The 23,252-nt window shown below is 40.0% G+C and overlaps 1 protein-coding gene across 6 annotated transcripts in view; it reads left to right on the forward strand.

The window, feature by feature from the left end:
• Window positions 1–23,252, forward strand: part of CNTNAP4 (contactin associated protein family member 4) — a 310,896-nt gene that overhangs the window by 268,353 nt on the left and 19,291 nt on the right. For 5 of the 6 annotated variants that reach the window (XM_073344935.1, XM_073344938.1, XM_073344940.1 and 2 more), the window contains 5 exons: window positions 3,018–3,236; window positions 9,613–9,852; window positions 12,040–12,264; window positions 14,489–14,622; window positions 15,798–15,885. In XM_073344935.1, the coding sequence (XP_073201036.1) occupies window positions 3,018–3,236; window positions 9,613–9,852; window positions 12,040–12,264; window positions 14,489–14,622; window positions 15,798–15,885 (906 nt within the window). Of the gene's footprint in view, window positions 1–3,017; window positions 3,237–9,612; window positions 9,853–12,039; window positions 12,265–14,488; window positions 14,623–15,797; window positions 15,886–16,691; window positions 17,261–23,252 lie in introns of those variants that run through there. The other variant, XM_073344939.1, reaches the window with a different exon arrangement.

Consider the following 23,252-nt stretch of genomic DNA (forward strand, 5'->3'; position numbering starts at 1 on the left):
CACCCCTTCACACACAGAATCTATCCAGTTCTGCTGGAGATCATAAGATTCTTTATCTCTTGTCATAAATACTTATATTCATACACACCTATTTCATGCCTACCTCCACCCATCACAATCCTCATAACTCTCCCTCAGACATACCCAGTTTGGTAAACATCCATATTGTTCAATGATGACTTGTGACTAGTGAAGCCAGAGGGAAGAATGTTAGTAGTGGAAGACCCATGATGAACTGGACCAGTTTTGACACAGAATGGCTCTTTATTTAAAAAAAAAAAAATTATGCCACTATTGTGCAGGATAAAAAAAAATATTTCTTCAATTTTGCCACCATCATCTACATACACCTATTAAGCAGTCTGCACCCCAACATGCTCTGCCCACCAGGTGCTCCTACTGAGGAGCGGGGTCAGGGTGCAGGGGCTTGCCTCACTCCCCCTGCCTGCCCAGTGCTCCAGCCAGGGAGAGGGTCAGTGCATGGAGGCTTGCCACACTCTGCCTGCCCGGTGCTCCAGCCACTGTCTGTGCCACGACTCCACCCTCCGGCTGGAGCGCCAGGCAGGCAGAGCGAGGCAAGCCCCCATGCCGTGACCCCACTCCCTGGCTGAAGTGTGGGGTGGACGGAGCAGGGCAAGTCCCTGTGACCTGACCCCATTTCCCATTTTAATATGAAACAGTCTTGAAACATCTGTCTTCTTGTGCCAAATACCATTTTTGAGCAAAACTGGTCATTTACTTCAAAGTGGAGTTCTGCTTAGACATTGATTTCAAGATATGGCTCCTTTTAATTACAAGGCAGACACTGTGGTAGCTCTTCTTTTAAACTCAGGTGTTTGTTTTGCTCTATGCAGGGTACTGAACAGTAGCCAAATTTTGTGCCAATTAACATTATATGCAACTTCATAGATTTCAATGGGATTCCATGTATGAGGTGTAAGTCCATGCAAAGTTGGTCAAAGTGGATCTAAAGGTATTATAAAAAGTTTCAAGGTAGTTTCAAATTTAAAAAGTGAAGAACTCTGATATCTTGATCCCATCTACATCCTAAAGGGTTTTAAAAAACTAGTGTTTTGTTTTAAGTAGTGTTTGAAGTTTTTCAGTTTCCCTTTGCCCAGCTCTAAAGGCTTGTCTACAGTGGCAATTTACAGCACTCCAACTTTCTGCATCAGGGGTGTGAAAAAACACCTCCTGAGCGCAGCAAGTTTCAGCGCTCTCAAGCGCCAGTGTAGACAGGTCACCAGCACTGGTAGCTACTCCCCTCGTGGAGGTGGTTTATTTAGATTGCTGGGGAGCTCTCTCCCAGCGCTGTGCTACGACCACACAAGGCATGTTAAAGCCCTGCCGCGGCGGTGCTTTAGTGTTGCCGGTGTACACTAGCCCTTCATATTATTGCTTTCGCTCTAGAGCCTGAATCGGAGCCCATGGATGTCAATAGGAACCTTTTCATTGTCTTAGATTCTGGTCTAAATCTTTAGTTCTTTAATCAAATCCCCAGTAATTTAAATGTTTGGTAATTGTTTGATTAGGGATTACTACTTTTAATTTGATTTTATTACTATAAACTCTGTGTGTGTTTGATGGAGATATATATATATATCTACACACACACACACACACATATTTTTGGGCTTTGAGTAAAGTTTAAAAGAAAACAAATCTATTCACAGAAAATCTTACAATTTTCTTACCAGTTCTAATGTTAATTTATATTCTATTTCTGATCTTATTCATGCTAAAAGTAACCTTTGTTGACATGCCAAAGTTTTGGCTTGAACAAAATTAGTAGTTTCTCTTAAATCAGCATATTAAAAGACCCACTGTATATCTCTCTTGCTGTCGAAATAACTGTAATTGTTTATGGAACCATAATCTTCTAAGGACTGTCCCAAATCCATATAATGGTCCAGATACGCAGAGAATATAAATTGGAACTACACTGATTTATGTAAGCAGAAGCTCTAGCCTGGTATCGTTCGTTGGTGCCTCGGTTTGCAGTGGAAGCTTACATGAGTAGATACATGTGGCCATCCAGCTTCTATTGACTATACATCTAAGGAGACTGCAGAGAGAGTTAGGTCAATATTAACATAAGTTATGCTCATGAAAGGTGTCCAGTAATGCTGTTTAGAGAGAGCAGTATAGTCGGAATTTACACTTTGGTATATCAGGAACTGACACAGCTATTTTTTTTTGGCATAAAATTATCCCCTTAGTCCAAACTACACCCCTTTTGAAGTTCCAATGTCTGTAAAAAGGAAGTCATAAGGAGCTAAGTACTCCTGAGAACAAAGTCAGAATCTTGCTGTGTTTCAGCAAGACAAGACAAGCTCAAGACAAGAATCATGTGAGTTACTTTTTGGAAATAAAACTGTGCAGAAATTATAGTATGTTATAGCCCAAAGATAGGAAGTAAACTTTGGACATTTTACCAGGTGTTAGAGTAGACTAGTACTTTCCGTTGCCCAGTACACGTGCTCTGTGAGCCAGAAATCTGTCTTTTAATGCCAGCGGGCGTTGCATGAACTTATCAGAAAACAGATTTTAGCCTACTGAGTGTGTAACTTGTTTTTGAAAAAAAAAATCAATGGTACTGGTAACTAAAATGTAAAGGTATCAATGACAGCCAATTAGCATGTTGGCAGGAAATGATTTTTATTTCCATTAAATCTAAAGAAGCTAGCACAGTCACTGTTTCCCAACTAGCATACTTGCTATGAGGACATAACCTCAATATTCATGCTGGAAACAAACTATTGCTCTCAATAGCTAGCGGTGTAAAGAGTGGACTTTTTTTGAGGCCAGAATAGCCCTCTATAGCTGTGGAAGTTGTTTGTCCATGAAACAAATAATTCTACCATCCCATCATACCCAGAAGAAGAGAATAATAGGACAGGTCTTTTGAGGAAATAACCCTTCCTACCATTTAATGAATTTCTTTTTATGACCCAAGATTCTAAGCTTCCTTATTTGTGTGAGCTAACTGGAACAAACTGTTTCTTATGTATTGCTTCTAGCTCCCTCTGAAGTGACATTTTCATTTGATGTGGGAAATGGACCTTTTGAAGTTACAGTGCAATCACCCACTCCCTTAAATGACAACCAGTGGCACTATGTGAGGGCTGAAAGAAACATCAAAGAAGCATTGCTACAAGTGGATCAGCTTCCCCAAAGGACTCTCACTGCACCGTCTGATGGGCATATCCGTTTGCAGCTCAACAGTCAGCTATTTGTAGGTGGGTGTCCCTTTCTTTCCTTATTATCTGCAGGTGAGGGTAGAAGAATGGTCGGAACCAGTGGCTTTTAAATATGGTTAATATGGTGTGATGAAACCTTAATATAAAAGTGAGAGAAATGCAATATTTTCAGAGTCCACTTACAAAATTCAAGGCTTGACCTATAGTTCTTCCTCAGGCAAAATTCACATTGAATCTAATTGAACTCTTGCCAGAGTGGCAACTGTGGCATGTGGTCATCTGCCTTTTAACTAGCACTTTTAATAAAAATACTTACGGTGAGGTTAATTAATATGCAAATCAGCTGGGGAGTCTGTGATTTGGTCTTGCAAAACCAGTAGCAATTCAGATCTTTATTTAAATGACCATACTTTGGGGAAGGGATTTTGACTGAAAGATACTAGTATTGGCCATCTTCTACTTAATATATGGAAGAATTGCTGCTAACATATTTAAATTTATGTTTGAGAGTCTCTTTGAACATAGAAATACTATATAAGTGAAATTAAGTGATACAAGTTATATAAATATTAGTAACATCCACACAAAAATACACAGTATTATTTATATGTTGTTTGTTGATAATGTAAGACTCATAATGCCTTGAAAAATGTAGTCTCGAAGACAGACACATATAAGACAAGAGGCATTGCGAGATCCACACTAGAATGTTAACTTGTTTATTTGTTTGTTTATTACATACTGGGGAGGAGTTGACAATTAAACCACAGGGGATCAGGTGAAAGATACAAATATTAAAAGAGTGATTTTATTGAGGAGAGACTGGGGTTTAGTACACAGGGACTGGGATTTTATTCTACATCTAGAGAAGGCATGGAGATAACAGTGGGATAATGAACTAAATGGGGTGCTGAGGCTGGCGTCTTTGGCAAAGCGTGGAGGCAGATGCAGTAAAAAGGAGATCCGAGATGTGGGCCAGAGTGGAGTTGCCTTAAATGCACTTTAAACTTGAAAATAGTGAGCAAGTGGATTCAAAGGAAGAAATTGAAGGGGAGAATGCTATTTAATATAGTATGATAAGTGGCAATGGTATCATTTCATATGGTCTTGCGATATAATTGGTGTGGCATAAACAATTGAAATTAGGGCTGTTTGAATCCTGCTAGTTCTAGATTTTGAACCTATATTTAGAATTCGGTTCACAAGAGTTAGAAATGGTCTGATCTCAGGAGATTCTCTTGGAGGTTTGGACAGAAGGAGCCTAGCAATTTCACATAAAGTAGTCATGGGCTATACCTCTACAGCAGCCTCAATATAGAGAGTTTCCAACGGCTTCTGCACTGTAGAGGTCTTCTGCCCTCCTACACCTAACCCCAAAAGATCTGTTGTGGCCTAAGGGCAACAGGGAAAATAGATGGGACTGGGAACAGTGAGCACCTTGACCCTCCCCCCCACTGTGCCCCCCCCCGCTTTTTGCACTTGCTCAAAGTTCTGCAGGCTGTGTAGCTTGGGGAAATAGCCCAACAAGAAGTTGAGGTTTTAAGTTGAGGTTCCCAGACTAAATCAGTATGGCTGCTGCTGGAGTGGTCTAGAGCATTGCTTCAGATACATGGTTGCAACCAGGTCACCTTTTCATTTAGATATAGGGGCAGCCAGGCCAAATTTCAGTTAGTGACATTACCACATGGGTCACAACACCATTGAAATTTGGCTCAGCCACCCTGCACCCAGATGCCCAGGTGCCTGGGCCAAATGGTATTGCAATCTGGCACATAGGAAGTCTGTCCCTGTATGGTGGAATGCATGGGAGTCTGATGAGAACTTGATTCCTTAGGGCACTGGCTCAGGACCTGCATGGGTAAGAGATAGGGAAGACTCCCAAAGGTACCTGTTGTGGGGGTGGGGTGAATGCCCTCGATCATGTGACACCACCAGATCTGGACTATAGCAGGAGTATGCTAGGCTAGGTTGAGAGCTTACTAATGAGGCTCTATCCTGCTATCCTTTGATCCCTAGTCCCTTATCAAGAGGTTGGGGGCTAACTCAGGGAGAACAGGGATTTAAAAAGCCAGATCCTAAACAACCAGAGGAGCTAGTAAAAAGGAGCAGCAAATAGGGAGGTTTTGGGCCCTGATTGAGCTGGCCATACCTGTGATCAGCTACTCCTTCAGCTGCTCTCACTCCTTTTATCGCAGCCGCAGCCCTTTCTAGGGCTGCTTTTAATCCCTGTTCTGCTGGAGTGGGGCAGTCGCTACAGGGTGTATGAGAGGCAGATAAACCCAACAAATATACTCTAAGTAACAAGATACTGCCTCACCCACGTTCTCTCTAGGTGACAAAATAGCAGATGAAATTCAATGTTAATAGGTGCCAAGTACTGCATATTGGAAAAAAATAATCCCAAATATACATACAAAATGATAGTGTCTAAATTCGCTCAAAAAAAGGAGACCTTAGAGTTATTGTGGATGGTTCTCTGAGAATGTCCACTCAATGTAGAGCAGCAGTCAAAAACGTAATGGAACGTTAGGAACCATTTGGAAAGGGATAGATAATAAAATAGAAAATATCATAGTGCTACCATATGAATCATTTGTATTCCCACACCTTGAGTACTGCTTGCCGTTCTGGTTACCCCATCTCAAAAATGGTATACTGGAATTGGAAAAGGTGCAGAGAAGGGCAACGAAAATGGTCAGGAGAATGGAACAGCTTCCATGTGAGGAGAGATTAAAAAGTCTAGGACTGTTCATCTTAGAAAAGATGACTAGGCGGGAATACGATAGAGGTCTAAAAAATCATGAATAGTGTGGAGAAAATAAATAGCAAAGTGTTATTTACCCCTTCACATAACACGAGAACTAGAGGTCACCCGATGAAATCAATAGGCAGCAGGGTTAAAACAAACATAAGGAACTATTTCTTCACACAACGCAGAGTCAGCCTGTGGAACTCATTGCCAGAGATTGATGTGAAAAGCAAAACATATAACATTATATCATGGAGGATAGGTCTCCTGTACATATACTGGTGAAATTTAAGAGAACCAACCTAAGAAGTGCAACTTCTTTTCTGAATTGTTTGTTACTTAATACAAATGAAACTCTTCCTTGTAAGACATGAATCTTGTCCTCCAGAAGAGGCACATACTGATAATGAATCCCTGATAACTCATGCCACTGTAAAATTGGTAGATTGGTGACCAGTATTTTTCACTGTTTAAATACCTGTTTATGCCAGTGCCAGTCAATGTCATTGTTCAGCAATTCACTTATGAGCTTATTGACCTTTGAGTGGAGAGATCTATAATTAATTTAGCCAAATAGTTTCTCACCTGCATAAATGTCTTTAGACCCATCTCATATTGTGGGGTAAGCAGGTCAAATTTTTTTTTTTTTAAATCTGAATAAGCAGTCTGGCTTGCTTTATTCAAATTAGGTCTAACATATGGATAACTTCTGTTATAACAGCATTTAATTTTTTTTTAGTTACAGTGTAAGATGTCTTATTAATTATTATTATTATTTTTATTATTGCTCTGTGAAAAAATTGCTAATTCCTTTTGTTTTAGGTCCTTGGGTTAAATGGAAACATCATCCATTATACTTGCAGTCCCTCAAAGATTTTTGCAATTACTCTTTGGAGCAGAAGTATACAAAGTGGCATTTGCTTAAATTTATAATATCCAAATGGTATAGTAAAAGTTTGAGGGAATATGAATGGTTTATTAGAGCTTGACCAATCTAAAACTTTACTTGCCCAAATGCTTTTTCCACATCTGATACAGTGAATGTTTGTGCTTCAGAAAATTTTGTTGACACTCATTAATTACCTTTAGCTAATGTCTATGTTTTCTGGCTTTAATTATATCATATGTCTCAATGTGACTCTGTAATTTATTTTGCTTTACAGTTAACTCAGTCTGTAGGTTACTGTAACTTTTCAACAACTCCCAGCTTATTCATGTGATCAGGTTGATTTTTTTTAAATTATTTTCTGTTAGTTGGTAGACTAAATGACATTTTTCTTTGGGGAGGGATAATCAAACTTTTTTATTTGTTTATTTGTATTAACTGTACAATCTGTCATTACTTTTTGAACCTGTATAGGCCAGTGAAAACATCTAGTTAACAGTGGATATCAGAGGTTTAAGAATGGCGTTAGCAGAGGCAATCCTTATTAATGTATCAACTTATTTGCATAGTAACTGTCATAATTACCCCTGAGTCATCTTCTTGTGTATTAAAATTGTAATCTCAGAGTAGAAACATTATCCTTTATTTGTTGTAAAGTACATACACTTTGGATAGTATATAAATAACAAGCATTCAAATTAGTGTTGCACTAGTGTTACATATTTGATGTAGTATTGTAGTATATAACATTAAAAAGACATAAAAGCAGTATATAGGTAAGAGTTATCTTTCTGGGATACTATAAAGTTTAATTCATACTTAAGGCCTTTTTTTGTATTTGTTTCTCATATGCATTGAGTAGAGTTGTTGATGAAATTTCGACTAAAGTTTTCCTCCAAATTTCTAACTGTGATGGGAGAAAACCCTAATAACTTTGTAAAAATAATTCACACCCCAAAAAAAAAATTGTGCGTGTGCAGCTCTTGTTATAAATAACTCATTAGCTAAAACCCACATCTGTCCCATGCTGCTTTATGGACACTTAAAATCAAGCTTTTCCACTAAAGCTCCAAAATTCTTCAAAGGAGGAAGTAAATATGTTCTTAGAATCATTAAAAAAAAGACATTTGAGAAAAATTGGATCTAGGATTTTAACTAAAAATAAAATTGGAAATGTATAAGAATTGCAGACGATATTGGACTTGTATGGTACTTGCCATCTTTGCTTTTTAAAGGAAGCTAATTCTAGATGCGTGTTAAACCAGAAATTATTAACAATCGGCAAGTATTGTTCTCACAGGAATTGTAGATTGCCTCATGTCTCTGAATATCATAATGAATAAGATGTTAGCTGTCAGGAGACATACCATACAGAAACAATGTCAATCAAATATGAGACCACAAAGGAAGATTTGTAAGTAAGATCAAAGGACTAAAAACCACAGTAGCCAGGTTTCTCTTAGGCTTTTTTTCCCCTCTTTTTTCAGCTGTAGCTGAGAATGCTAAAGACTGTATTTATCTGTTAAAGCTCTAGCCGCAGTGACAACTGAATATTTATGTTGACATAAAAGACTGCTGACTGAAGGCTTTCAGTAACTAAATATTTAGATGAATCCACTGATAGAAACAAAGGGCTGAGTTCTAATAGCGCTCCTTGCTTAGTAAGCCCACTAAAGTCAATGGTATTTATATATATGGAAAAAATAGAGGATCGGGCATTAAAATAGTGGCTATATTCCACTTAAAAAGCTTATTAGCAGGAAAGTAAGACTGTCATGATAATGGAAAATAAATGGAAAGCCCAAGTCCAATGGATGTAGCCTAGCTCCTCTCACTGCACTATCTGGGCTGTAGAGGGAGAAGTTGTTTAGCCACCTTCATACCTTCCCTATTCTGGGGCTAGCTGGGAACCACTTCAGCTCCTAGCACAAGTTAGAACAGCCTCAGAACTACCCTTACTTTTACCTGGCTGCCTGTAGCCCCAAAGGGGCCATTCTGTCAGCCAGGAATAGCCAGAGGCACTCCAAACTCCTTTTGCCAGGGAAGCACCTTGCATGCCATCTGTACTAGAGGAATTCCTCAAAGGCCAGATTCTCTAACTTTAGGGCTCTTTGCACCATATAGTGTGTTCAGTGCTCCACGTAAAGATGATCTCTGCTCCAAAGAGTTTACAGTCTTAAGGACAAATATAGAAAAGTCAGGACACAGAGAAATCTAAAGAGAAGAGCAAATTATCTATCTATAGTATGTATATGACCCCCACACCTAAGGACCTCACAGTCTTTAATGTATTCATACCCACAACACCTTTGCGAGGTACGGAAGTACTCCCCCCATTTTATAGTCGGAGAACTGAGCCACTGAGAATCTAAGTGATTTGGTCAAAGTCACACAGGAAGTCTGCAGCAGAGCAGGGAATTGATTATCGGTCTGCCAGGTCCCAGGCTGGGGCCCATACTTCCTATCCTCACATAGAGGTGTTGTCGATCGTTTTTTTGGTTTTTTTTTAAATCTAATGCCCACATATTCCTCTTCTGTGAATTAAAACACTGTACCTTTGCTTGGTATCTTTTATTGTGCAAAATCTTTTCCTTCAATAAAAAGCTTCAAGAGTTTGTTGTAATTACTTGACAAAAACAAAAATCAAGATATACATTCAGAGTTGCTTATAAATATTTGCACATGCATAGACCATAATGGAATGTTTGGGGCTGTAAAACATAGAGGCTCTTACACATCCATTCTTTTTAATTTAAAAAGCTCATATGGATTTATTTCAGGTGGAACAGCATCCAGGCAGAAAGGATTTCTAGGATGTATTCGTTCTTTGCAGTTAAATGGAATAGCCCTGGACCTGGAAGAGAGAGCAAAAATAACTCCAGGAGTTGAACCAGGTTGTCCTGGACATTGTAGCAGCTACGGTAACCTGTGTCACAATGGAGGAAAATGTAGAGAGAAATACAATGGATTCTCTTGTGACTGCACTTTCTCTGCTTACACTGGGCCATTCTGTAAGAAAGGCAAGCATAAATAGTAAATCTGTCACATGTGGAAGCATGTAACTACTGAGTATTGATTATAAAATGATCTCTTCTGGCATTATGAATAATTGAAAATGATAATCCTTGCAAACTATCCCAACTCCTACAATCTGGAGCAAGCTGTATGCCACTATCTGAAAAGATATGTCTGTACACTTCAAACTTCTATTTGCAAAAATGTCTTTTTAATTCACCTTTATTTAATGTAGAAAAATATGCTTTCAGCTATATTTCTGCAGAGCCAGTGAATAGTTCACTTAAACCCTGTTATGGGTCTCCAAAGGATTATATTCAGTATGTACTTTTTAAAGCTGATACTCACATTACTTGAGAGCATCAGTAACCTTCCCTGCTATTAGAATAAAAAATTACAACTGCTAGCTGTGGTAATGCCTTTTGCTTATGCGAAGAGGGCTTAGAAAACTGTTTGTCTGCACCTTCCAGATAATGAACCAGAGAGCTTCAAAAGGAAGTCAAAATAGTTTAGCCAGGTAATCTTGGTACATGATGAAAGTAGGGCATGTGGGCATTTTAGTCTAGGGTGCTTTTTTGAGGGGCGTGGGGGGAGGGAGGGAGTTGTGTGTTAAAGACGCCATCACATTTTTCAGTGTTTCTGGTTTCCTTTTATAAGATTATAGTTAGGGTAGGTATTTTTAAGGTCAATCAACAAACTACTTAATTTCTATCCTCCAAATCCAAATTTCAGAAGGGGTGTTAAATATGGGTGGGGAGAAGGGGAAGGTCTAATTATGTTTTTTTCCTGAAGGAGAGAGCTAAATAGCTCCCATTGCGTGTAGATCCAGGGAATATGAATGGGCCCACAATTGTTCACATTTTCCATTCATTGTGGCATTGATGGTCAATTAGAAGGCCACAGATTTGATTTTTTAGTAATAAAATAATCCAAATAATACTTCTGTTATTTTTTAATAATCCTATTAGCCAGCTAAAAATGAAGGGCCTGTTCCCACAAGGTGTTGAGTGTCTTCTGCAAAGTGCTGAGTGACCTCAACTCCCATCATTATCAGTGATCACACTCACTTTCACATGGTCAGGCCAAAGAAGCAGAAATGGAGCTCCATGTGCGCCTCCCACTCCTATTATTTGGGAGCCAATACATCCTCATAAACACACCTAGCAGTAAAGGAGTCACATATACTCAGAAACTGCAAAGGGAGTGGATAGAACCCAATTTTGAGAAATTATCTGCTTTTATATAAAACCTTCAGTACATGGTAAATTTATTTCTTAATAGTAAGAGTTGTAAAGCTGAAATTTCTATTGCATTATTTCACCTGATGTTTCATTTACTTTTATTTTTTAAGTAACTTCCCAAAATATGTCACCTAACTATTATTAAGTTCTTAAACTGGAGAAATAATACACTGTAAAAGGAAATATGAACTTTTTAGCAAAATCCATTTTAAATATTTATGACAAAGAAAGACAGATCCAGTCCTGTGAAGTCCATGGAAGTACACAGTAGTAATTAGATTTGCAAGATAAGGCTCTTTATCCTGTTTAGGATTTTAAACCTCACTGATTGAGAAGTTTTAAATGAAACAAGGTAACATTAGCCTGTATACTGTAGGGACTAATTCTATGCTGCACCTGGAACCACTGGATGATCTACAGTAATAGGCTTTCTTAATCTCCAGACTATATCAAAAATACCATGGACCAGGTCACTTTACTCTTATGGGTCATGGTACTGTCCAAAATATCTCCGAGGTCTGAGGGCTATGTGGAAAAGAGAAGATAGCTCCAATCTGTTTTATCTGTACCAGGTAATTGAAGGGGGACAGTCTGTGCCCCATCCTATCCACTCTGCCCCCTCCTCCAACATCAAATCCTAAATCAGAGAGCACCCTACACACAGTCTGAAGGAAGGCAGGATAGTACAGCAGAAGTGGTTGAACACACACACTTTCACAAGGAAGGGGAAATTTGTGTGTAGAGGGTCCCCTCTATGTGTGGATTGGTTGTGGAGAGGGCAATCCTGGCCCATATTCTTATCTACCATGCTGATCAACAGTGCTACAGATACTTCTTTTCCAGTTTAATCATAGTAGCTATGAATATTTTAAAAATCCTTTCTGTAAAAAAAGAAAATCCTTAATATTTGATTGCAGGATGTTAACAAAACTGAATTACATGTTGTTTCAGAGATTTCTGCCTATTTTGGAGCTGGCACCTCAGTGGTGTACAATTTTCAAGAATATTACACCTTAGCTAAAAATTCCAGTTCTCATGCTTCTTCTTTCTACGCTGACATGACTCTGATCAGGGAGGTGATTACGTTTACCTTTCGGACAACACGGACCCCAAGCTTACTGCTTTATGTGAGTTCCTTCTACAAGGAGTATCTCTCAGTTATTCTTGCCAAAAACGGTGAGTGTTCAACAACAGCAACAAAACCAAATGAATAAAAGGACAACTGAATTTCAGAGCTATCGTAACATCTTAGAATGTCTTCTGATTCTCAGACCTGACTCCCAACCAAAGGATGTTTTTCCCATTGTCACTTTCTTTAGGTGCAAGATTTATTTTTCAGCAAAGCCAAAAAATTAATGCTTTCCCCATGAAAAAGTATTGCAGCAAGACATGATTTAAATGATTTCTTCCTACAGTATTTGTTTAATCCATGTAGGAAATAAGTATTTGTTTGATTAATGCTGGAAACCCTTTGGTAATATATAAAAATATCCTAAATTAAATTCTTTGCTTATTTTGACATAAACTGTCTGGTTAGGCTTGACAGATGTTTACTATAACATTCTTCCAAAGCATAGAAGCACGTAGTTTTATGATAATCAGTATTACAGTGTATTTATCTTAATTTCATATTATGCCATGCTAGACCCAAGACATTTTTGCAAGCTAATACAGTTGGCCAAATATACTTTTGGCTAAAATGGACATAAGTTAGTTGAAGTCAGTGGAGCTGTGCCCATTTAGGCCAGCAATTAATTTTGTCCAGTATCCTTGTTTTCAAATCTTTTCTCTAGTTTTCCTAATTCTAAGTATTTTGTCTGCCTTACACAATACATTGGCTAATGTTATACCACTGCCCTTCAGAAAATAGATAAATTAGACCTGCTCAAGTGTTTGGGACTTGTATTGCTTTCTGTTCGATAAAAAGCCCTACTTCTACAGCTAATAGAGGTTCTCCAGCTCAAATGATGTGTAGGTCTGTGTTCTGAAGCATAAGGTCCTAAGCTCTGTCACTTCTTAAAACCACTATGCTCAGATCATTTGATAAACAGGAACAGAGCTATTACACTGATCGCAGTGTAAGAGAATATCATGATTTTATTCCCGATCTTACCAAATGATCAATCACTATGAGTTTTAGAGGCTGTAAAGCAGTTATTGGTTCATGAACCGTGCTAGATATTATGGCAGGGGTGGGAAAACTTTTTGGCCCAACGGCCACATCTGGGTGGGAAAATTGTATGTAGGGCCATGAATGTAGGACTGGGGCAAGAGGTTGGGGTGCGGGAGGGAGTGAGGGGTGTGGGAGGCGATGTGGTGTGCAGCAAGGAGCTCAGGGCAAGGGGTTGGAGTGTAGGAGGGGTGCAGGGTGCAGGAGGAGGCTCAGGGCATGGGGTTGGTGCAGGAGGGGTTCAGCAGGGGGCTTTGGTCAGAGTTGGGGGCTCAGGGCAGGGGGTTGAGGTGCAGCAGGGACTGCGGAGTACAGGAGGAGGCTCAGGGCAGGGGGTTGGGGTGCAGGAGGGGTGCAGCAGGAGGCTCAAGGCAGGGGGTTAGAGGGCTCAGGGCACGGGGTTGGGGTGCGGGGTGCAGGAGGGGTTCAGGGTAGAGGCTCTGGCCCTGCGCTGCTTACCTCAAGCGGCTCCGGGGCAGCAGCAGCGCGCAGCGGGGCTAAGGCAGGCTCCCTGCCTGCCCTAGTTCCGTGCTGCTCCCAGAAGTGGCCAGCATGTCCAGCAGTGGCACCTGGGGCTGGGGTGTGGCAGGTGGCTCCGCCACCTGCTGCCCTCACCTGCGGGTACTACTTGAAGCTCCAATTGGTCGTGGTTCCCAGCCAATAGGAGCAGCGGGGGGCAGTGCCTACAGGCAAGGGCAGTGCATGGAGCCCTCTGGCTCCCCTGCGCCTAGGGGCTGTAAGGTACCAGCTGCTTCCAGGAGCGGCATGGGGCCAGGGCAGGCAAGGAGCCTGCCTTAGCCCCACTGCGCCACGGGGCTGGCAATCCCATGGGCCAGATTGAAAGCCCTGATGGACCAGATCTGTCCTGCGGGCCGTAGTTTTCTCTCCCCTGTATTATGGCTTATATTTGAGGCACCACTGTTGATATGAACTGCAACATTAACTCTTTTATGAGGCTACATAGTGGAAATTTGCTGTGCACTGGCATATCTTAACTTTGTAATCCAGACCAACCACTGTTTCCAGTCATTGTTTCTATTTCTTTCTTTCTTTCATTTCATGTTTGTATTTCTCTGTTATTTAAGCTGTTCCTTTAAGTTAATCAGACATTTGTACAACTTTTCATATTATGCATGTCTCAAAAGAAGAAGTATTGTTTTTATGATCTACACTAGCTATTTTGTACATACCTTAGTTCTGAAACTAAAATATCTTACTCCATCCCTTCAGGAAGTTTACAGATTAGGTACAAGCTAGATAGCCATCAAGATCCGGATGTCTTTAGCATCAGTGTCAAAAGCATGGCTGACGGGCTGCTTCACCATATCAAGATTAACAGGGAGGAGGAAATGCTCTTTGTAGAGGTAATTCAGTTAAGCGAAAAAGTGGGTTGTCATCAAATGGAACAAGACCCAAAGCAAAATGAAATAAATAAATGCAATAAAAGGAGTACCTCTAACATAAATTGTAATTTAATATCTCAAGGAAATAAAGCAAAACACGACAGACTCTTGCTGAAAAGTGAGAGTCTAGGCTAAAAGATCCCTTTGACATTCACCTTGTCTGTTTTAAAAGGTCACTTCCACCTTCTCATTTCATTTCAGTCGGCAATGAAATATTTTCTAGTTCAACCTAGATTGTGTGAATGTGGAACACTCAACTAATTGCCCCAACAGATAAAAGTTGTCAATTGTTTTGTTTATTTTAATGAGGGTACAAGAGAGCAGTACTAATGCACTGTAGCAATTTAACAATAATTTAAAACAAAGTTTTTGGTCTGGTTTTCAAAGATGAGTACCTGAACCCCTTATTTTCTTATTTGCTCAGCACTTGCTTTAAGACTAGGGAAAAACTTGCTAGGAAAATGTCTTTGTATCTACGTTGATTCATGGTTTCTAGGGAAACTGGAAGATTAGCTAACACAATTCGTATTTGTAGAAACTGGCATTGGAAAAAGGCCCTATTGTAAAATAAATGTTGATGATTCTGAATGTTACAAATCAAATAATATATTTGGATAAGAACTGGATGATGCACTTATGCACTGTCACCAGCATTTCAAGGCAAGCAATTTATGTAATGGCTCTGGGAGCACAGCATTCACTGCATAACATTTAATTGTTTCATGTTTAAAGTTTCATTCTGAGATAAGTGAAAGCTTTTATTTTTTTTTTAAAAAGCCTTATGCATCTCTTCACAGGGCTTACCAATTATATTCTGCCTATAGATGAATACAAAGGCGTTATGTAAATGGTTTAGAAAAAGAAGAATTGTATACTAAGGTGGGAATGCTTAAATGTATCTCAGCCACAATCATAGTGTTCTGAAGAAGTTATACCATGTTGTTTATAAAATTATCTGCCTTTTAATGGGTGATTCACTTTTTAGTATTGCTATCCTAGCCTTTATGGTATGAATGACAAGTTGTTCTTTTCTCCTCTTTTTCTTTCACCTTTTCTCATTCTTTCCCCTACCTACACATCCCAACTGAATTCTTTTCCATTATGCTACTTCTGTTTCTCACTGAACAATTTTGCAGATTAACCAGAATGAAAGGATGCAATTCATTCTGTCTTCAGGTACAGAATTCAATGCAATCAAATCCCTTGTACTTGGCAAGATTTTAGGTAAGTAGAACACCACACATCTTTTCTGAAACATGGATCAAAATGTCATCATGACACATAAAAAATAATAGCCCTAATCTTATTGAGAGACATTCATTGTCTTAGATTTAATTAGACAGTGAGTGACAATCAATGTAGAAACTTCAAAGTGCACATATAATCGTGGGTAAGTGCGTCTTGAGAGATGAGCAAGTGGATTCCATTAAAAATAATTTCACACTTATCTCTCTCATTTTGCAATCAAGCGTAATGAAACATGGCATTTTTCTTACACCCTTGGAAAATGAAATCATGATCAAATCGTATGTATAGACCCAGGATTAATCAGTAATTAGTTGATGTGTCAGAGACTCTTCCTTTAATTTGATTTTGAACAGTGCAGCTAGGTTTAAGGTGTTGTAAAATAAAATGTGCAGTGTTGGGTTTTTTTAAATTAATTAAGTTATGGAGAGTGACCAAGTCATTCATCCAGTAGTGACTTATAGCTACCTTATAGTCAATAGCTGCCTGTTATTTTTCTCTGTAATAATGTTCTAGGTGGAATTTACCTAACCCCAGTTACCATTCTTATTATCGCTGTCAGTTATGTTTAATTAAAGAAGCTAGGAAGGATGATAACAACTCTCAAAGACAGTCTTTTTTTCATATTATTTGTTATGAGATCAGATTGACAGAGAAAGGGGTGGGAGCGGGAAGAATTTGAAGGGAACGCTATTTCCTTTGTTAGTAAAGTGGTTAGAATACTGAATGTTGTTATATCTCATTATCATGAGATGTTTAGCTTTGTACATGTCTTTCTCTTCCAGCAATTTTCGACACAAGAATGTGGAAACAGAACTGTTTAGTAAATAACACCACTTTGACCTTTTTCATTGTTTTGTGATTAACTCAAAATGTCCATCCTCTAATATTTACAAGCTCATTCTTTTAGAAATTAATGTTGAAATGTGTCTGTTTGCTTAAAATATCATTGTGTGGGATGCAAGTATGGCTGATCCTAAATCCAGAAACTTGTGACATTTTTACAGATCAGGAATTGAGTTTTCACCTCAGATTGCTATATTACTCCTGAGGGAATTCTGCACCAAAAAGTAAATACAAATGTTTAAAACATTTCTGCACACAATATTTTTAAATTCTGCGAATTTAATTTGTCAAAAAATAAATGTGGCATGCTCCAGCACAGGCCACTGGCTGCACAGAGGTGGGAAATCACCCTGCAGACCTCCCCTGGAACAGGGACTCAGCGGTGAGGCTGCATGTGACCCTGACACAACACAAGGGCTGGGCCTGCCTCAGAAACACCCCAGACCCTGTCCTAAATTCCAGGTGCACCAGGTATGGGTAGGCAGGCTCAGCCCAGCAGGATCCAAGTGTGGAGGAGATTAGTGTGTGTGTGTGTGGGGGGGGGGGAATCCAGGTGTGGGGTGAGAGGGTTTTCTTAGGGTTGCCAACTTTGGTTGGACAAATTATTGGTGATTTCATCCCATGACATAATCTTTGATAAAAGATTAATCTTTAATTCCAGGAGACTCCAGGACAATCCTGGAGGGTGGCAACCCAAGATTCTGTGTGGGGCAGTCTGTGTGCAAGCATCTCATTGGGGATCTGGATGCACAGGGGTTCTGGGTGCAGGGGTAATGGGACTCTGCAGTGGCATCCAGGTGGAGATAGTTGGGGCACAGCATGGGGGGGGTCTGGGTTTGGGGGGACTCGTTAGTGTGGGGGTCCAATGGGCCTGCTTAACGGGGGAGCCCCAGATGCTGCTGCTGCTAAGGGGATGCCACATGCCAGACTCCCGCTCTCCCCATTCCTCTACCCTATTTTCTTCTTCATCCCATTCCACTGCCCCATCCTCTCCCCAGTGCTCCATCCCCCCTTCCTCTCCCCACTGTCCCCTGCCCCATACCTCTCCCTTCACTCCCACATCCCCTTCCCCCTGCCCTATCCCATCCCCCTTCATTCCCCACTGTCTCTTCCCTCCATCCCACCCCGCCCCCCTTGCCCTGCCCCACGCAGGCACTCACCCTTGTATAGAAAACAGGATGGTGCCCAGCACACATAGAAGAAGACTGGCACTAGGACCCAGGAGGCAATGTGCAGCTACAGAGTCAAGGAGCCCAGCGGCACCCTCCCTCACCTGGGCAGCTCTTCACTCTCAGAATAAGCAGTTAGTGGTACATGACCTCACACATCCCCCCCCCATGCCTCTGTTTGCCTTCTACCCCATCTACACCCATGGGCACCTCCAGCCCTTCCCACCCCCATGATTTGCCTCTCTGCTGACTTCTCCGGGCTGGAAATGACGCGCCTGCACTGCTGGGGAAGGATGCGTGACCACTCTTGAGGCTTTCCTTTGCTTCCCTGCAGCAAATGATGAGAAAGCAAAGAAATCTGCTTAGGGCATGAATTCTGAGCACACACTGTGGTGCAGAATTCCCCCATGAATAGTATATGGGATATATTTACTTTATATTCCTTCTACAGGTTTATAGGTACACTTTCTGTGTTTTATACATTACCTCCCCATAAACAGAAGTTTTAAAAAGTGTTTCTTAACACAGTTTTACAAGGCTTAGTTTAAAGGTACTTTACTGCCTAGTGTCTAATGTGCTCCTTGTGGTACAGTACATTTGGGAATAACATCACAGCTTTGGTAAATCAGTATTTCTGGAATAGTAACAGGTCCAGAAATACTGTCTGAGGATGAAGATGGAATACAAACTATAAGTTCCACTGAGAGGTAAAGCCTGGATCTCAAAATGTCCATTCTGCCATTGGGCTGGTGTGGTAAGCTTGGAAATAATTATTTGTCTACAGACATGTATTCAGAGATGATCATATCTAAAAGCTTTACATACATTAAAGGCATTGTGAAAGCTGCATTCAGTTCCCCTCCTCCTCTTGGGATAAACAAGGTCTTAATTTGTTAACACTATTAGTTCTCTGCCCTCCTCTAGGTTTAATTTTGGACTGTATATATTCTGCTGGGCTAAACTGACTCTATACTAGCTTCAGGTTGGCCATAAATCCTGCATTGTAATGTGTTGATATAGACTGCGATTGTCACATATTTTTTTAAAGATAGATTGTTCAGGATAATCCTTACATAAAACCATAGAGACTCACAATAGTAATTGTGGATGCCTTCATTCAGAATTATTTGACTTTGACATCACTTATGTGATTAATTTTAATAATCTTGTGTAGATTAATCTAAGCATAGTAATACCCATAGTAATAATTAGTGTTGACCAATATATGCTGGCAAGTGCATGCATCATATTAATAATATTGTTATCTGCACCATGTTTTCATTAAGCACAAATAATATAATAGTTATATTGGCCAAATTTACTGTACTCCTGTTCCGCTATGTTAAATATCCCATAACACCTTGCATTAGCTGAAGTAAGCTTTGGTATATAGGAAACATCTCAAAATAAAGATATGTTCATTATCTGTCTTACTACAAGACTGAAGTCTGCATGGACCAGTATCTGGAATGCCTCTAAAACAAAGTTAGGGAAGGAACAGCACATGTTAGGGAACTGGGACAATGGATGGGTTTGATTTTAGAGACATGTAAAGAGATGTGTAACTTGTAAAAGCATCATATAAACAATACCAGCTGAAATGTATAATTTTGAGAGCATGCTTTCTGTATAAGGTGAATGTAACATCGCTGCACAGGATAACTCCCTGGAGATACACTGAATCTTTTCCCTGTACTGTATTATTATTGGCTTAGAGCAGTAAAAGTCAAAATGCATGAATGTTTGTGGGCAACAAACACAAAAGAGGGGTCATCTGTGTAGAAGGCAGCATTAGCAGAAATATATAGTAAGAGATAAAAATGCAGGAAATAGATTCTGCTTTAAAAACAGCAGTAGGACAAATAATCATCACATCTAAATCATTACTTAAGTCTTTGAAAAGTAGTAATTTCCCAGTGCCAAACATGCACTTTGGTTGCAAAGTAATGATAGTATCATAGTGCCACCATTCAGGTACAGGAATTAAGGATTTGACAGCTTTTCCATTATAAAACCTCATATTCAGGAGTTGATCATTTATTTGCAAAAATCAGTTTGATGTTAAAGCATGGGACATAAATTCTAGGGGAAGTAACAATCTATTTTGACCAAATTTTGAAATTAAGGGACAGATTCTCTTGTTCAGCCAACCTGCATTTGGTGCAGGACCAGAGAAGGGGAATTCCTCAATTTTCTAGTGGCTTTGAATCACAGTTGGCTCACAGGATACTTTAAGGACTTACAAGTCCATTTGGCTAAGACTTTCTTCTAATCAAATGGGTTTGATCTAATCAAATTTTCATTGGCTTTAAATTGGTTTAATTGAGAGTGTAGAAACAGACTACGGCTGATTGTCATGGAAAGAGGTGGGAGTCAACCATCTCTGCAGCATTCCTCCCAGCTGCTGTTTCCACACACTGCAGATACCTTTCAATGGAGTGAGGAGACCTCCTTGGGGAAAGGAAGAGTGTACTGTGTATTTCATCCCCCCGGCAATTAAAATGGAATCTATTGGAAAATAACAAAGCCTGAGAATGTGTTAACATAAAAGCAGAATCCATCTGTACTGTGGAGTACTCTTCTTAGGGAGAAAGCTCCAGGGGTAGTGTCACAGTGATCCTTGGAGCTCATTCATTGCAGCGAATACAGCCAGAGAATTTCATAGAATTTAAGGCTACAATCATCATTTTAGTCTGATTCCCTGGATAACATAAACTATGGAGATTGACCCTTACTTAATTCCTGCAGTGGAAGGGATTTATTCTTCCCCCTTATGTAAGTAAACACTTTTGAGGCCAAATACTTCTGATGAACTAGAATATTTTTTAGAAAAACATCCAATTTCTATGTAAATGACTCAACCTCTTCCCTCAGTAAACTATGCCAATGGTTGACTATCCCCACTGTTAGTTGCTTCCTGTTTCTAATCAGAATGTTGATAGTTTCAATGTCTAGCCACTGGAAAGACTCCCATTCTCTTCAGTGGAACAGGCCCTTAAAAACTACCTAAAATCAAATGTTTTCTCCCAGAGTAGGTACTTATAGCATGATCAAGTGTCCTCTTAACCTGCGAAAGAGAGGTTGCTCCTGGTGCCCTTAGAACCAGCGTGTATGGCGTTGCCTTCTAGCACGTCATACTTTCCCTCATCTTTTCCTCTTACACCAAGTTGAGAAAACAAAGATAAACTAATACACCTTGCCTGGCTGTTACTTACAAGTTTGAAATATGAAAGACTTGTTTAGAAAGATTTGGAGAACATGGATTGATGTCCAGTCCCTCTTAGTCCCAAGAGCGAAAGGCACAGAAAAACAAAGAATCCAAAACAAAACCTCTCCTCCCGCCCCCTTGCAGATTTGAAAGTATCTTTTGTCTTCATTGGTTCTTTGGTCAGGTGCCAACCAGGTTACTTGATCTTCTTAACTCCTTACAGGTAAGGAGGAATTTAGGCTACCCCTATGGTTATGACAGGGCCCTTATAGAATGAATGTGTATGGCATGTTTGATTATGACCTAGATTACCGAATATCAGCTGTGGCCTGTGCAGCTCACTTTTTTTTTTCTTAAATATAGTGTCCAAACTAAGCTTAGAATATGAGCTGCTGCTCCAACTGTAACATGGTAGAACATGACCTAACAAAGAATATATAAGGGCAAGGCTACCAGAATATTGAATCATAATGTTCTTAGTTTTGCTTTGGGGTATTGATCAGAAAAGATTTTATTATTGAGCAGAAAACACAAGGCTTTTTGAAAATAATCTTCAGGGTGTTGAGACACTGGTCTGAATTATCCCACTGTTAAATATAGCTTAGCGTTTTCATGAAAAGCAAATCTGAGGGCCACTGCCTTTAAAATAATCTTAGGTTCCTAGAGAAACTGAAAAATGCCAGGTCTCTCTCTCTCCTTTCCCTAAACCTAAGCCTTGCAATTTAAAAGTATTTTCAATTGCATCTATGTAATATTGTGACAAAACAGGCAAACTGAGGGCTAGAGGATACTGGGATTTAGCTAAATGTAGGCAAAAGACTGACTGAATCCAGAGTTCAGATGATAAAATGCAAAAGGCTTCTTTCAATGAGGCTTATCCCCTTATTCCAGGATGATGCTGGTTCTCAAGGTATCCCACAGTTCAGAAAAACTATTAAACTCACCCTGCTTATAGCTCTCTCCTGACAAAGTAACTTACTTCAGCTCAGCCAAGCCATACTGATGTAGACATGGCAGCAAATGAGGACAAACACAGGGAAGCTGCACCTTTATTAAACTTTATGCAGGGAAGGGCACCGCCTGCTCTGTCATCCATACAGTCATCTGTCAGGCTCCTACCGTACAATGCATAACTCAGGGTAAACTTTCCTCAGCCTAACCCTAGGACTCGACTCACTCTTTTGTATTGTACTGCCACTCCCTTCCCCTCCCGCAGTGAGGGGGAGAGAGTACTAAAGATGGCTGATGAAGGTCACAGTATCTTCCCCTATTCCATGGGCACAAGGCTCATCAGCAGAATCCCAGATCTTTTACTTCTATGAACCATTCTTTAATCATTTTGACTGAACTGGAAAACCTGCCATTGGTTGGTACCAGCAGCTTGCTTTGTCATGCCCCTGTCCACCCATAATGCCTGGTATCAGAGCTCCTGCCCAATTCATTCTCTCACATTTCTAAGTTCCTGCATCTGACAAATGTACTCCATTATCCCTGAAAAACTCAGGCCAATTATAACAAGTGTCCCTGTGCTTGACCACAGAACCACCAGTCTCCAACAGTATCATAGTAACCTCAAGGTTCACTTTCTTCCATGATGACAGGTTTCAGAGTAGCAGCCGTGTTAGTCTGTATTCGCAAAAAGAAAAGGAGTACTTGTGGCACCTTAGAGACTAACCAATTTATTTGAGCATAAGCTTTCGTGAGCTACAGATGCATCCGATGAAGTGAGCTGTAGCTCACGAAAGCTTATGCTTAAATAAATTGGTTAGTCTCTAAGGTGGCACAAATACTCCTTTTCTTTCTTCCATGGTTTCCCTTATCCACCTGCTGACCTGGCCAGCACCTTGTGAGCCCCATGTTCTATAGAGTGCCCACAGTCCAAACATTGACTATGCTTTGGATAGCCCTTGGAATCAGAAACAGACAGGTTTAGTTGTGCTTATTGCCATTTCCAGTAACCTTTCTCTTGGGGTGGACATAAGTCCTGTAACAATTAGTTTTCTAATACCCTATAGCCTGAACCTTGCAAAAATCAAAACCTTTCGATGCTGCCAGTGTTGCTGCCCCAATCTTGAAAGAATGTGTACCAAAGTTAGCTGAGTTGAGTTTGCTGTAGGCCAAAG

Source organism: Lepidochelys kempii, chromosome 5, assembly GCF_965140265.1.
Source record: "Lepidochelys kempii isolate rLepKem1 chromosome 5, rLepKem1.hap2, whole genome shotgun sequence".
Taxonomy (NCBI): Eukaryota; Metazoa; Chordata; order Testudines; family Cheloniidae; genus Lepidochelys; species Lepidochelys kempii.